Source organism: Amphiura filiformis, chromosome 6 (assembly GCF_039555335.1).
Source record: "Amphiura filiformis chromosome 6, Afil_fr2py, whole genome shotgun sequence".
Classification (NCBI taxonomy): Eukaryota; Metazoa; Echinodermata; class Ophiuroidea; order Amphilepidida; family Amphiuridae; genus Amphiura; species Amphiura filiformis.
This window is the reverse complement of record NC_092633.1, coordinates 28,005,272-28,019,473: the sequence shown is the minus strand read 5'-3', so window position 1 is coordinate 28,019,473 and position 14,202 is coordinate 28,005,272. Positions and strand designations below refer to the sequence as shown.

Below are 14,202 nucleotides of genomic sequence, written 5' to 3'. Positions count from 1 at the left end.
CCCTCAACATTTTTTTTTAATTCTGGTTTTTACACGATTGTAATGTACTTAAGATACTCTGCAAAAATCAAGAGTTTAGGTGCTGTAGTTTTGTCAAAATCCGAGATTTTGAATAAAACGATGGAACCGGCGTTTTATTATATGGAAATATTATTCGAACACGTATGCACATAGGCCTACACCCAGAGGATCGTACCGTATTACAACCGCGGGAGTAACATGCATGGGCGCCGTAGTAAATTCCAATTTTCTATGCTTTACCTCACTTGTTCGTCTCAAAATTAAAAGGGGACATATCTGACAGTAAAAGCTAACATTTTATGGAAAATAAATACTAATCTATTTTTACAGAAATGTTATAATATGGCTTTAAGGGAAGGGGTATGAACGTTTGGACAGTATTTATTGTGGGACATTAGAGCACATCAGACATATCGAATTGCATTCTGAATACGAAGAATGGCCTTTTGATATCAAATAATTTTGATTTTTGAAATTCGCAATGTAATACACATTTTATGGCAAATCATTAAAATTGATATTTTTGATATTTAACAGTACTCGAAGTAAACTTTATAAATATGATGATTTCTACCTAAAGTGTATGTAGGTGGGATGAAAAGCCGACGATCAATTGAAAATTTTGACCTTTCGTATTGAAGATATGGATTTTTCCCCAAAACACCAAAAAAATTAGGTCTTTTGGGAGAAAAATCCATATCTTCAATATGAAAGGTCAAAATTTTCAATTGATCGTCGGCTTTTCCTCCCAGCTACATACACTTTAAGGCTATATCATTAAATATATAAAATTTACTTCGAGGACTGTTATATCTCCAAAATGTGAAAAATATCAAATTTTAATAATATTTGTCATAAAATTTGTATTATATCGTGAATTTCATAAAATGAAAATTATTTGATATCAGAAAGACATTCTTCGTATTCAGAATGCAATTCAATAGGTCTGATGTGCTCTCATGTCCCACAAAAAATGCTGTCGAAACGCTCAAAACGCTCATTCCAGATCCCTTAAGTGACGCGGACCGTCGATTCAACGTTGACTTGTCAATTGGTGTCCAATGATAATTGTCACGGTTATCAGTAAGGTTCAATGAGCGTTTACCCAATTCACCCGGTTACATGTAACGAAACATTTTAGGTGATGGAAAAAAAAAGCATTTTTTATTTGAATTATTATCAAAAAAACATAAAATTAGAGCCCCGTAATACACCAAAAGGTGGCTTTTTTGAACAAAATGACGTTAAAATTTGTCTACGGGGAGAACGTTTCGCATAGGGTCGAATTTTTGAGTGAAAATAAGAGGACCCAAACAATTGGAAGCACCCTGCCCTTACACACCCTGTCTACGGGCCTGGTTTGAAACTGGCTCCAAAATATGGACCAATGCAATTATATATATTAGCCATATGTATTACTTTATAGTAATGATGAAGTTCCAGATATAGTGATGCGGTGCCTGTCATATCTATTAAAATTAAAAAGAAATTAATAACAATCTTTTAGATTCATGTAAAAGGCAAGTAACCATTTATGGTAAATTTACATAATTTTATTATGCAACATTTTGCAAAACTAAATTTGTTTATTATTTCCCGAGTTGCTAACGGAAACAGTCCTTTCCAGCAGACACTGTACTTTTCTTGCTACTTATGTGACGTCACAAGGGTTGTCTATATAGTGGATGTTTCAAATTTAGTATAGATAGGAGGGAGTTTCAAAAGATGTGTAAGTGAATTGAAAATAATTTCACAGTGAATCACAATTTGTACAAATGTTATGTAAATGAACTAAACAACTGATGAACTTGTGTTCTATCAATAATCTTGATAAGAACTCAAAGATCTTTACAAAGCTGCCGCACACCTTTCAAAAATAGAATGGATTATCACCTATTATGAAATAGTCTAGTCCAATTTCCTTGACATCCGGAGTCACCTGTTTCCCGCCATCATGAACTGGTAAAAGTTTTAAAAGTCAGCCGCAGACGGTATACCCTCAGAAGTTCAGGTCATTATATGCTGGTAAACACACGCAGCAGTGGAATAATTATTGGCAAAACTGTTGGATACCTTTATATTACCATTAGGATAGACAACTGGAAATACATGTTGGTTATTTTTAATTTGAAAACAAGCTGAGCAAACGTAGTGACTTTTAGAAAAGTACTCTTTGAAGAAAAAGGTAAGTGTGATTTTGCATTAACTTAATATGTTTGCAAGATTTGTAATGCGAAGCACGCGCCAAAGCCTGAAACATGTGAAACGCAATGATAGGAGTACTATAATACGTACATCACATTCCTGGATCAATTATGCATTTTAATAGTACTTAAACTTCTAGTATTAGAGTTTATAGGTATTATGTTGATGAATGAGTTGTGCCGAAACTATTTGATTCCGATTTCTGAAATTTTCACAAAACTTATTCAAACGTTTTAAACGGGTTATATTTAGAGTTTTGATTTTGGCATAAACGTTAACATTAATGTCGAAGTTTATAAAGGTCGTCAAAATGAAAATATTTTGTTTAAAAATACACGACAATATTTTTGAAATGTTGTTATATTATTGTAAAATGTGTTTTGCATGCCAAATTATTTCGTCAACACTTTAAATAACATTATATAAGAATGTCGCAGTAAGTTTTCAAGAGATGGTAGATTAAAAATGTTATAGAATTTATAATCCATCATGTCTATTTCAAATGTCATGAAAAGAAATTTCTTAAAATAGTGTGCAATTTTGGTTATCAGTATTAGATGGTCGTTTGAACATGCACGCAGCAATGGTTTCTTGACGTCAAATCACATCAGATAATTAACACGTCGTGTGTTTAGCTTGTTGCTTTTGGATTAACTTACCTGGTTTAATTAATCTACCCAATTGATTCAGCCAATTAACCCATTTCCTTTTTTAGCCCCCAATTACGTCACTATGAGTCCAAATTTCATTTACAATCTCAAGTGTGTCATATCATGCCGAGATACATTTGGAAGGTTTGAAAAGTAAAGGGGGACGATGCGCTGGATTGAAATTGCGATTGTCTTTGTTTTACCTCATTTGTTCGGTCGAAATTAAAGAGGACTTAATTTAATTATCTGATGGTGAAAATCAGCAATATTCTGGGAAACAAAATTAAATATATTTTTAATGCAAATTGTACATTATCACTTAAATGGAAAATTACACGAGCCAACAAACAGGCAAGATCCTGGGGGGGGCACTCAACTTTGGACGTGACGGTATGTGCCTGTCAATAGGCCCCCTCTTTTGAAGTCGACTATACCCGATGACCCCTTTTTTAAAAGCCATACCCGATGACCCCCTTTTTTTTTTAGTTGCGGCTACCCAATGACCCCTTTTTTTGGTTGCGGCTACCCAATGACCCCCTTTTTTCTAGAATAGCATCATCAAAATGCAACAAAAAAATGCCGAAACTGTCCAATTTTGCTCCATTTTTTCAAAATTATGCCGTCGGAAATTTTCAAAATTTTGCTCCATTTTTTCAACATTTTCTACCCGATTAGGCCCTATACCCTTTTTTTAAAAATCTTATACTCGATGACCCCCTTTTTTCAAAATATTGTACCCAATGCCCCCCTTTTTATGTTGTTTGTACCCAATGACCCCCTTTTTTAAAATAATGCTTTGTACCCGATAGGCCCCTACTTTGTGACTCCGGTAGGCACATACCCGTCACTTCCAAAGTTGAGTGCCCCCAGAATTCAAGATATAGAAAATATTGAATCGAGAATATTTTGCCCATTTGGCATTTTTTTTAAATCGAGCTGAAAAAACCTTTCGGGGTACTGGTATAGCGATACGGTTTTTCAGCGTCGCTGATGAAGAAAATCGTCAGTCCCTGATCTTGCATAACATGCATTATTGCATGGGGTAAATTCTGTCAAATACTATAAATATGACAACAAATAAATGTCATAATATGGAATTATTGATGTGCAGAGCATGTGAGGTGGTAGTTGACTCAACAAATTGAGGTCAAGTTCAATGGTGTTATCATGATCAATCAAACTAATGTGAAGTTATGTATAGACATGATAGATGAACCTTTTCATCGTGACATGGTATGACCATACCATATGGAAAGTGCAGTGAAAACAGATTTTTAAGATAAAGAACAAGGAAAAGGCCACTACCAATAATCAAGTAAACATTTTTTTAATGTCAGCCTTTGGGTGTATGAAGAGAAAGGAAATGCTTAATCCAATCTCAACTAAAATGAATATATTCATAATATTTATTTAAAAAAACCATTTACTTAATGTTACCGAATGGCACACTGTACTAATAAATGACATTTTCGGCAATTGCCGTATTCGCTAGTATTTGAGGTTGGTAACTATTTTCAGGATGTCCCTTTTCATCAGAAAACAAGCATACTTCGCATATCTGCTGATGCAACTTCAGAGACTTTGCAACAAAGTAGGTTGCCTCGTACCTCTTTGTGTGATTCTTAGATAGATAGGCTGCCACTTGCCTATGAGGTCGGTGATCATCGATTGACGTTAGATGATCAATTAACAAGGGGCAGTCTTCAGTGAACGGCTCTTTTCAGAGCCACCTAATCTTTAATTTAGCAGATAGTTCTGCTTGTTCTCTGTTGCCAAGGGACAATCTCCAGTGAACGGTTCTTTTCAGAGCCACCACATCTTTTACATTAGTAGATAGGCGATGTCTGGTTGTTCTCTGTTGCAAGGGGCAGTCTCGGGGAGGGGGGAGGGACACTCCCACTTTGGAGGTAACACATTATGTAGGGCTGTTAAGACCCCCTTTTCAGCGTCGCTGTTACCCAAAGACCCCATATTTTTTTGCGAACACATGCTCTGTCACCCGAAGACCCCCTATTTTTCCATTTGATCTCTCACCCAAAGACCCTTGCAAGTTCAATTTGAACAGCAACTTTCATTAAAAACTGATTTTGTTACTTATTTTGAAAAAAAAAGCCAAAGAAATTTGAGACAATTTAGAACTAGAAATTTGATTTTCGAGGTTTCTGTGGCGCTGTTTTGGCTCTCACCCAAAGATTCCATGAACGGCTCTTTTCAGAGCCACCAGTAGGCAAGGGCGGCATACATTTCTTAGGTACTTTGTCCTGAAGAAGTCAGAGCTACTCCTGACGAAAGCTTGACAGTTCTAACTTGTCCGACTTGTATTACTGAAAATAAAATGGGAATAGATTAAATAAGGTTGATATGTTGCAACAAATATTCTACGTCGAATACTTGGAGTCTGTAGCGGCCATTAATGGTTTATGAGCTAGCATGCATGAGAAAGGTTGGTCAAATAAAAGCAAACCCCAAGTAAAATCAAACCCCAAGTTCAATCATCATACGTTCAATAACTGTTGGATGACATACAGTAATATTGGAAGTGAAGAACACATTATTGAATCTCCCTATAGGCCTACATGCTTGTTTTTATGCATCCAGAAAAGTTGAGAAAGAACTTTCCTAATGCATCGGAGACCTCAAGAAGAACATGTTCAGATCCCGAATATGGCCAACGCCATAATTATTTGCATTAATATAATTATAATTCTCTCATTATAAAACTATTTTTTGAACAATTTCAGATTTCATCCAAGTTGATAATGGATCGTGTATGTCATATTGTTCTATGCGTGGTACTGATGGTATCGTTACCTTCAGATATTGCTGGACAAAGAGGAAGTCCTTTTATTAAAAAGCCTGTTCCAGCACCTGCACCAGTCGTTCCAATAACTGACTTGACAGGTATACAAGGTAGGTACGATCATGAGGAAGTTTTAAAAAATAATCCAAAATTCGTTTTTTAATTTATAGTTCGTTTTTAATTTAAGCAATTTAAAGGTGCTGTGTTCCCAAACAGTGCGCAACCCCATCTGCAGTTTCCTTGATCCTAGTCTGGTACATTGTACAATTTGCACCATGCGATGGCGTGCTAACATACTACGTCCAAAGGGCGGGCTTACATAGTCATGATAGTGCCAAACTGCAACAGCCAGTTAAAACACAGTACAATTCTGTAAAGTTGTTGATGGGCGGAGCTAGCCACTTTCGCTGAAACCCTATTCATTTTTGTATGATTCTTACAATGGTTCCTTCTAATTCATCATTTTGCTTTTTAGGTAATACTAATCCATCGACTGGGAACCTCCAGGTAAATAAAGCAGCCGACGATGAAGCAATGAGACACATAGAAGAACTAGAAAACACTGTCACAACAATGAAACTAGACAATGTAAGTCAACTAAACCAAGTACAGGGATGTAAGTTTTCTGTATTTTTACAGAATTCAGGGTTTTTTTGCAGTCCAGATTTACGCAATTTCTTTTATTTTCAGCCCATTTTGGGGCTTTTTAGTCCGAATTTACGCGCTTTCCCCCAAATTTTTTGTATTTATTCGTCAGGGTTACTTACATCCCTGCAAGTAGTAAAAAAAAACAAGTCTCTACATGTATAACCGATAACGTAAATGACTGTTTCGATAATCAAACCATGAACCAGCTACAGTTTGCTTTTTTAACTGAGCTAATGTACTGAATTGTGGTTAATGATTATAGCCATATAGGCCTAGACTCATGATTATGGGTCAAGTTGGGTCTATAGACGTGGTGATTAATTGACTCTTAGTTGAAAATAAAATAAACATGGAAAAGTGCCAAAAGAGTGCTTGTCTTGCTCAATAAACACGATCAAGTTTAAATTTTGATGCAAAGACTAATAGTTTGAATCTGTTTACTGGAAAGTTCGAGTGATTCATGGTAAACCCAGATGAGTCGGATAATACATTCATTTCATTATTATATGCTGTATATTCAAAAGTTCAATCCTGTAGTTTCTCTGCCACTCCTACACCACTCCCGTCAATCCCTTGTACGTTCACCCCCCAATAATGCATTACGTTACAACTTACAAGTGCCTTACAGAATATGTAATATCTCACCACCGTTTCAGACAAGTCGGTAATAACTCAATTAGTCATACAGTGTCTGTATTATCATATATGCCATGATCAACATAATTATCGAACTAAATGCCTCACGCGAAGGTCACTCCATAGTCCATACACGACTGCACCCAACCTGTTATACGTGGTCACCTCTGTGACGGCTAGAAAGTCTCGTGTTGAGGGGGCGGGGTCAAATTATGAAGTGAAAATGCACACTTTGTTTAAAGCCATAATGTACGATCTTATAATATGAAATTGGTTAATTTTTTTTATACCTTATCTTTTTTGTATATTTGTAATGTTTACACATGTCACAACTTGCACCTAAATGGAATCGGCCAAATTTGTTGTCTTTGTAGGTCAACAGAGCAAAGTTCGACATAAAGTCATAATTTTGTTATTATGACTTTATGTCCGCCCATAGAACTGCATGTTAAATGGCCAAAATAACCAGTGGGATTTCTTTCACTTTACCTTGTTATATTAGCTAAAAATGGACAGCAACCCTTCCCGGCAGTTATTACTAATATTATTTCAACATTTTGAATAAAGAATAACAAAATTAAAATTTGACAGAAATCGTACACTAAGGCTTTAAGGTCATGGTAACGTATTCATTTTCATTTTGGCATTTTCATTCAGGCTCAAATGGAGCAGACCGTGAACCAACTTCGTATGGCTACCTTCAACCTTCAAAGAACATTGGGGGTTATGGCTTCTAAGATATCCGAGCTCGATAAACTTGCTAATCAAAACAAAGAACTCACCAGAATGTTAACTTACTTTGAGACATTCTTTGGTGTTCTATATTCCGAGGTATGTATGAATCTATTTAAATTTTCAGATTTTTAAGAGCATAGTGAAAATTTGTGATTGTGCTGTTTCATTTCAGATCAGTCAGCAAAATGCACTGGTCTGAACAACAATAATGCTGAAACGTCTCCATTTATCACGTTTTGAGGATTGTTGAGGACTAACATAATGAAATGTTATTGCTGAATGTTCTAATTCAAAATAAAGCAGATCTATTCCACCATATTTCTAAATAGCTGATCTGCAATGAAATAGTGCAATTGTTATAAAGTTACGGCAACTTTACGATTTCAAACGCAACCGAACCACAAAAATGTGGAATATAACTCCCATGCTGTAGCTTTTATCAGAGACTAAAACAAGTTTGTACTATATAGGCATACATCTACCAGAAAAGTTATACTAAGTTTTTTGCCAATCCTATAAATAAATAAATTGAATTATTTTATTCTTCTGAGTGCTCAATAATTTGATAATAAATTGCACGTAAACTTCCAATTATGTATAATGTAAAGGCTATAGGCTATAGTTGAAGGAAAATACAATTAAGTTAAATTTTGCATGAGTTTCATCAATGAGCTTAAATTAACTGACATGTTTAAAAGTTTGAAGCAAAATTTTGGATTTTATTGGTCTTCTCTCTAGGCACCTGAAGCTTTTGATAGCACTGTACCAGTAGAGACTCGTCTGTCGAAGATGAATTCATACCTTGGTAATCGTGAAGCCACGTTAGCTGAACTCAGACCCAAACCCAACCATGTTGTCCAACAACCAGAACCTGCCGGAGTCTCAGATGAGGTTGCCAATGCTGTAATCCAGTTGAGTCAAGAAAATGCAGTACTAGCATCAAAGGTATAATAATATATTTAAATATAACGCTTGCGGTCTGTCTCCTTCTATAACTGGCTATCGACTACACAAGATCGTAGGCGAGCGTGATTGATGAGGGAAAGACCGCGGAGCGATATATTTAAATGATTGAAAAATAGAAAAAAAATAGCGCCATAACAATAGATTGATTGATTGATCAAGTGAGGGAATGAGATTTTGTGAGTGAATGAATGACTGAATGACTGAATGAATGCGCGCGTGTGAGTGAGGACATAAAGTAGTAACTATAGAAAGCACATCAATTATATGTACACCTTGAACTACCTTGAGACGTCGGCACGGGTGGATCACTCTGCCTTGCCATCTGTATCTTGATGCTTTGCCAAGTTGTTGCTTAATGCTAGCCTTCCAGCTTCCAACAGGGATGTCAAGTTAATGGTTGAGGAGTCTGTCTTGATGTAATCCGTCCATCTCTAGCTCTTTGCAGATGCAGGTCTTTCTTTAGGTCGTTGAGGAAGTATATAGGCCTATGCTTGCTTCCAAGAGGATTTTTGGATATCTTGTGTTTGACATTCTTTGGATGTGTCCAAAGAACCGCAGTCGTTTCTGAGTTACTCTGTTTAAGATACTGTGGTTTGTATCTGGCGATTGCCGGATGGTTGAGTTTCTATGTGTAAACATGGTAAATAAAAACAAATTGACAGGTATTAAACCACGTAAAACATGTGTTTTTAAACCAGGTCTCAAATTTGGAAACCAACGTAGCCAGCACGAATGAAGAGATCGAACAAGCCAAAGCTAAAGCTTCTACAACTAATTTTGCTGGAAGAGGTACAACCGGTGGAGGTTGTACGTGCGGAGAAAACATGGAAGAACGGTTGGAATTTATTGAAGACACTCTGGATGCTTATTTGTCTACTGCTGCCAAAGTCAGCGATTCATCGCTTTCGTCGAAGAAAGCAGGTGCTGTTACCATAGTTCCATTGATGAGTGACGACGATGTGGCGGACTTCAGATCTGGTCTTTTGAGTAGTCGATCTGTATCAAGTAAGTCAACTCTTATCTTGTCACTATGGACCACAATAGCCTCATCCCAATGGCATAGTCCAATAACCTCAATTACATAATCATAGTGCAAAATTTGACCTCAAGTTGCAGAATATGAGTTTTTGTAACCAAATCTTCAAAAGTAATTCAGTGAATGAACAAATGCATTGGGGTTTAAGAAATGTGCCCCTGATAGATGAGCATGTTGTGTATCCTAGTGTGTAGGCTATAACCGATCTTATAGTCAAAAGATATAAAGCAATATCTATCAGTGCTCAAGTAGTGACTTTGACTAACAACCCTTCTACTATATTCTTCAATGATATTTGCAGGTAGCAGAAAGAGCGTCTTCTCAGCTATCAGACATAGACCTATGCTTGGAGATACAGACAGACAAGTATTACACTTTGATAGTGTCCACGTAAACAAAGGAGGCCACTTCCAAAACAACACCATCTTTAATTGCTCAACAGAAGGCTTCTATTTCTTCCAATTTACGTGAGTGATGATTTTGTGTAATCGAATCGTATACATTTGTACGGGATTTTGTTTGATATTATTGTCCGATAGTATAAAAGATTAAAGAATTAAGGGGCACGTGCCCTGGGCGCCAACCTTAGGGGGCGCCGAATTGACCAATTTAGCATAGGCTGCGCCCCCTCCAAGTGATGAAAGTAACAAATTGTGTGTGCTTCGCGCGCATTTCAGCATAAAAATCATTTAAAAGATCATTTAAGATCGATAATTCAACTTCATTATAACCAAAATTAATTAGTGGTATGCCCTATTTGTGCAAATTTTGAAGAAGGAGGCGGGCGGGCGCCATTATGTATCCTTAGCCCTGGGCGCCACAACTCACGCCACTGTCAGTTACCATTATTTCAGGCTAATGTGAACTGATTTTATGCTGATTTCTGAGCTTCGTTTGACAATTTAAACGAGAATGTTTTCTTGTTTTCTCTTGACAGCGTCCGTTCTTATGATGGTCATTACATGGGTGTGGCCTTGGTGAAGAACAGCGAAATGATGACTTCCGTCTACACGGATGCCTCGGAACGCAGCATCATGCAGTCACAGAGCACAGTGCTTCATATGCGGCCAGGTGACATGGTTTGGTTGGAGTTAGGATCATCAGAAAGATTTGCAGTTCACAGTGACATCCACAAATATGTTACATTCAATGGCTTCTTGATTTATAAAGGACGTTAACCATGTATCCCGCAATGCATTGCAAATGATGTGCTCATTTGAAGACACTTATACGACATTATGTAAAGTTACAAAGACAATACGTGTAAAGAACGATGCTACAAAAGTCTAAAACTTGAACTGTTGGCATGGTTGTTTTTATATAATAATTTATTTGTCTGTGTGAAGTGGCGGCGCAAGGAATTTTTCGGGTAGCTTGGGGTGAATTTCAGGGGGATCAACAAGGCTGACAAGGCCTTAAAAGTGGGGGGGGGGGGGAGAAAAATATTGGGGGAGGGGCAAATAAATGCCTCCTTGCAATCGCTCCCCTCCCCCATCCGTAGTGCCGCTACAGTTTGTGTGTATAACTTATTGTGGTAATAATTGGTAATGTTTATAGCTCGTTCCAGTGGTACCAGTGAAGGCATGAAAGTGATGTATAATGTTACGTTACCACGACCTTAAACAAAGTGTGCATTTTTATTTCATATATAATGAAAATCGGTACCATGTATAGTAGGTCTACAGTTTGAGATTCATCAAATTTTATACGGACGCCTGTCGCCTGTATTGTAGATTCAGTAGGCTGTTTACACAAGGAGCCGTACATCATTTTTGTAAAATCAATTGATTTCCAGATTTCTTTTCCGGTAAAATTTGCCTTTTCCGTGTTATGTAAAAACGGAATAATTTATATATATATATAATAATGAAAGGAGAATTCACAAAGAGAAACCCTCCGTTTCATCGACCTCCATAACCCTGTCTCTAATGGGAAGCCTACACCTGAATTGGAACACCAATGTTTTTGCTTGCTAGTGCCTCTAAGCACCATATCAAAAATGAGAAAAGGAGTTGTGGGGAAATGCTGATTTGCATAAAATAAAAATGGCCGCTAGTGCAGGGCTAAAATTTCACAATTGTGCGAATATGGATGAAAACCATCTAATTTTATTCATCTCTTTATTAGCATTCAGAAAAATGATAAGTTTACCTATCTCCGATCTACAGATCTTGAGTTATTATAGTCATATGCCCTAGAGGTCAAATTTGGTTTCCACTTGCAGACATGGGTAAAAAATTAACAATATGCCTACTTCGGTTATGATAACAGTGGTCTCAAATTGTTCCGCTTGGAAAACATTTTAACCAAAGAATAATTTGCCATATCTGAGGTGTTTCGTTTGACTAAGAAGTCAAAGCCTATCGAAGCATGTTAACTTTAACCTATTTTGTGTTACCCAGGTAACAAAACACCTGCGATATGGCAAACTATTCTTTATTTAAAAAGTTGTTCCAAACTGAGCAATTTGAGACCACTTTGATCAAAATCGGAGCATTTGACCTTTAGGTTTATGCGTATAACTCAAGAACTGTACATCGGAAACCACTTTCTCTGGTAACGATACTTCTTCTGAATCATAATAACGAGAGGAATACATTGGTATGTAATGAGTTTTACCCAGAATCGACAAAAGTAGGGGAAAATGCTGATTTGCATATTTGTTAATTGATTTCCCGAACGAGAGAAGGGATATTATAGGGTGTACAAAAAAATAAGTGTGTAAATAAAATGTGTTGTATATATAGGCGTATAGCAAAATGTATTTCAGTATTCAATAAAATTGAATAACATTGTTTTAGCAAAGATGTGCGACTTGCGTAAAATAGATTTTTCTTTGTGTTATTATATAGAAATATGTATTAATTTATACCAGAAATAAATCAGCACGTACGTTTTACCGTCTGGTCTGGTCTGATCGCATCCGGTTAGTGGTTATCTGATTTCTCTCAGACTTTCCACTTCTTGATGCGTAGGCATTGGAATCCAACCATAGATCCTGTTATGATCTTTGATTCAACGAACTTTTTAAAATACTCATGACTCTTATCAGAATATTGCCAACGCACGAAGCACTATCACTCCCCCACCACCCCCACACTCCTACGCCTACTGCACCCCTGCATAAATTTACGCAAAGGCCTATCAGAGCAACAAATCCGTCCACCCCCTAACAAAAAAATTTTCTAAAAATCCTCATAGAACAAAATATAGAGCAATAATTAAAAGATCTTCCTTTTGTCCAAAAAAAACACCCGTGTTTTGAGCCAAAACCTGGGCTCCTTTGCCTTGGGGTAAATTTCATGTAGGCCCACAACTAAAGAGCTCCCTCCTCTAAAAATCCTAACAAGAATTGAGAATATGTGCCCTTATTTGCTGGTGGGATTGTTATGGGAGGGCACTTTTAGTTTGCGTCTAAAGTTCCAGTTATGTCAAGGGAGCCCATATCGCCATTAGGCGAACGTTTACGGTATACGGTATGCCTATATCCTAAGCCCAATTTGGTCATTTATTTTACTCATTATTTCTTATTAAATTAGCTGTTGCAGGCTATTGATGTAATAGCCTCCTTGGGTTAGTCACAGATGATCAATTTCCTGGCATTGCCTTGATTAATAAGGCATCTAACATTAAACTAAAGCCTTCAGTCTAGAGTTTTAATTAGTGACGGAAAGGGTGACGAACATGACACTAAAGAAATAATCAAGTTACCTATTGCATATTATGTAATTATAAGATGACTTTAATTACATGATGTGCAATGTGGCCATGAAAAAAGGATAAATGTCTGTCACCTTTTTAGTCCGGATTAATTTCCGCTGACAGATTTAATATGCTGTGGCTATATGTAACATGGAAAACGAACGCAGTGCGGTCCTTACTACTGCATGTTTTAGGGGCACGGTGGTGCAGCGGTATGGGCTCTGCCAATCGGTGGATTGCGAGTTCGAACCGCGGCGGTGCCATCGCGTTGTGCATTTGATTTTGGACAAGGCGCTTTACCTTACTTGCCTCTCTCAACCCAGGGTTGAAAGGGGAGAGCTGCAGCGCCACCCAAATATATGAGCATGCTTTGGGCATTGTATGGCAGCTAACATATTCTTACGACAGCGGAATAAATGTAAAACGCTTTGATATACCGTAAAAACTCGATAGTTAGCATATGTGCTTACTATCAAGCGCTTTTGAAAACATGAAGTTGTACCATGGTCCGGCGCTAGCCAACTGAGCTAATGTATGTTTTAAAAGTCAAAACCTCAAGTGATACTTATAATATTTTTCCAATTTTATGTTATCAACTGAAAGAACACACTTACATTGTCAATATACTAGCTTCATTTCAATGAGCAAATGGCCAATTCTCTTTAAATTGCAAATCTTGTGCAAAATTTACTATTCCGGTTGTAAATTCAAGGAACTATGACTTTGTTAAAGAGCGCTTACAAATTGATATGCTGCTCAATAATTGTGTTTAAAACATGCTTAGAGCATTTTCAAAATGCCTC

The 14,202-nt window shown here is 36.9% G+C and overlaps 1 protein-coding gene across 1 annotated transcript; it reads left to right on the top strand.

Annotated features, from left to right (window-relative positions):
• Positions 1-2,000: 2,000 nt before the first annotated feature.
• LOC140155219 (uncharacterized) lies at positions 2,001-12,502 on the top strand. The gene is made up of 8 exons (XM_072177970.1): positions 2,001-2,206; positions 5,618-5,786; positions 6,152-6,264; positions 7,618-7,791; positions 8,434-8,640; positions 9,360-9,666; positions 9,999-10,164; positions 10,635-12,502. The coding sequence occupies exons 2-8, from the start codon at positions 5,636-5,638 to the stop codon at positions 10,873-10,875; spliced, it is 1,359 nt and encodes a 452-aa protein (XP_072034071.1). The 5' UTR covers positions 2,001-2,206; positions 5,618-5,635; the 3' UTR covers positions 10,876-12,502.
• The last annotated feature ends 1,700 nt before the right edge of the window (positions 12,503-14,202 follow it).

What these genes read in the sequence shown, in the direction of transcription:
- LOC140155219 (XM_072177970.1), top strand. Translation starts at nt 5,636, where the DNA reads ATGGATCGTGTATGTCATATTGTTCTATGCGTGGTACTGATGGTATCG. An exon ending in TTGGTGTTCTATATTCCGAG is followed by an intron (nt 7,792 to 8,433) that starts GTATGTATGAAT and finishes TCTTCTCTCTAG; the next exon opens with GCACCTGAAGCTTTTGATAG. An exon ending in TTCTATTTCTTCCAATTTAC is followed by an intron (nt 10,165 to 10,634) that starts GTGAGTGATGAT and finishes TTCTCTTGACAG; the next exon opens with CGTCCGTTCTTATGATGGTC.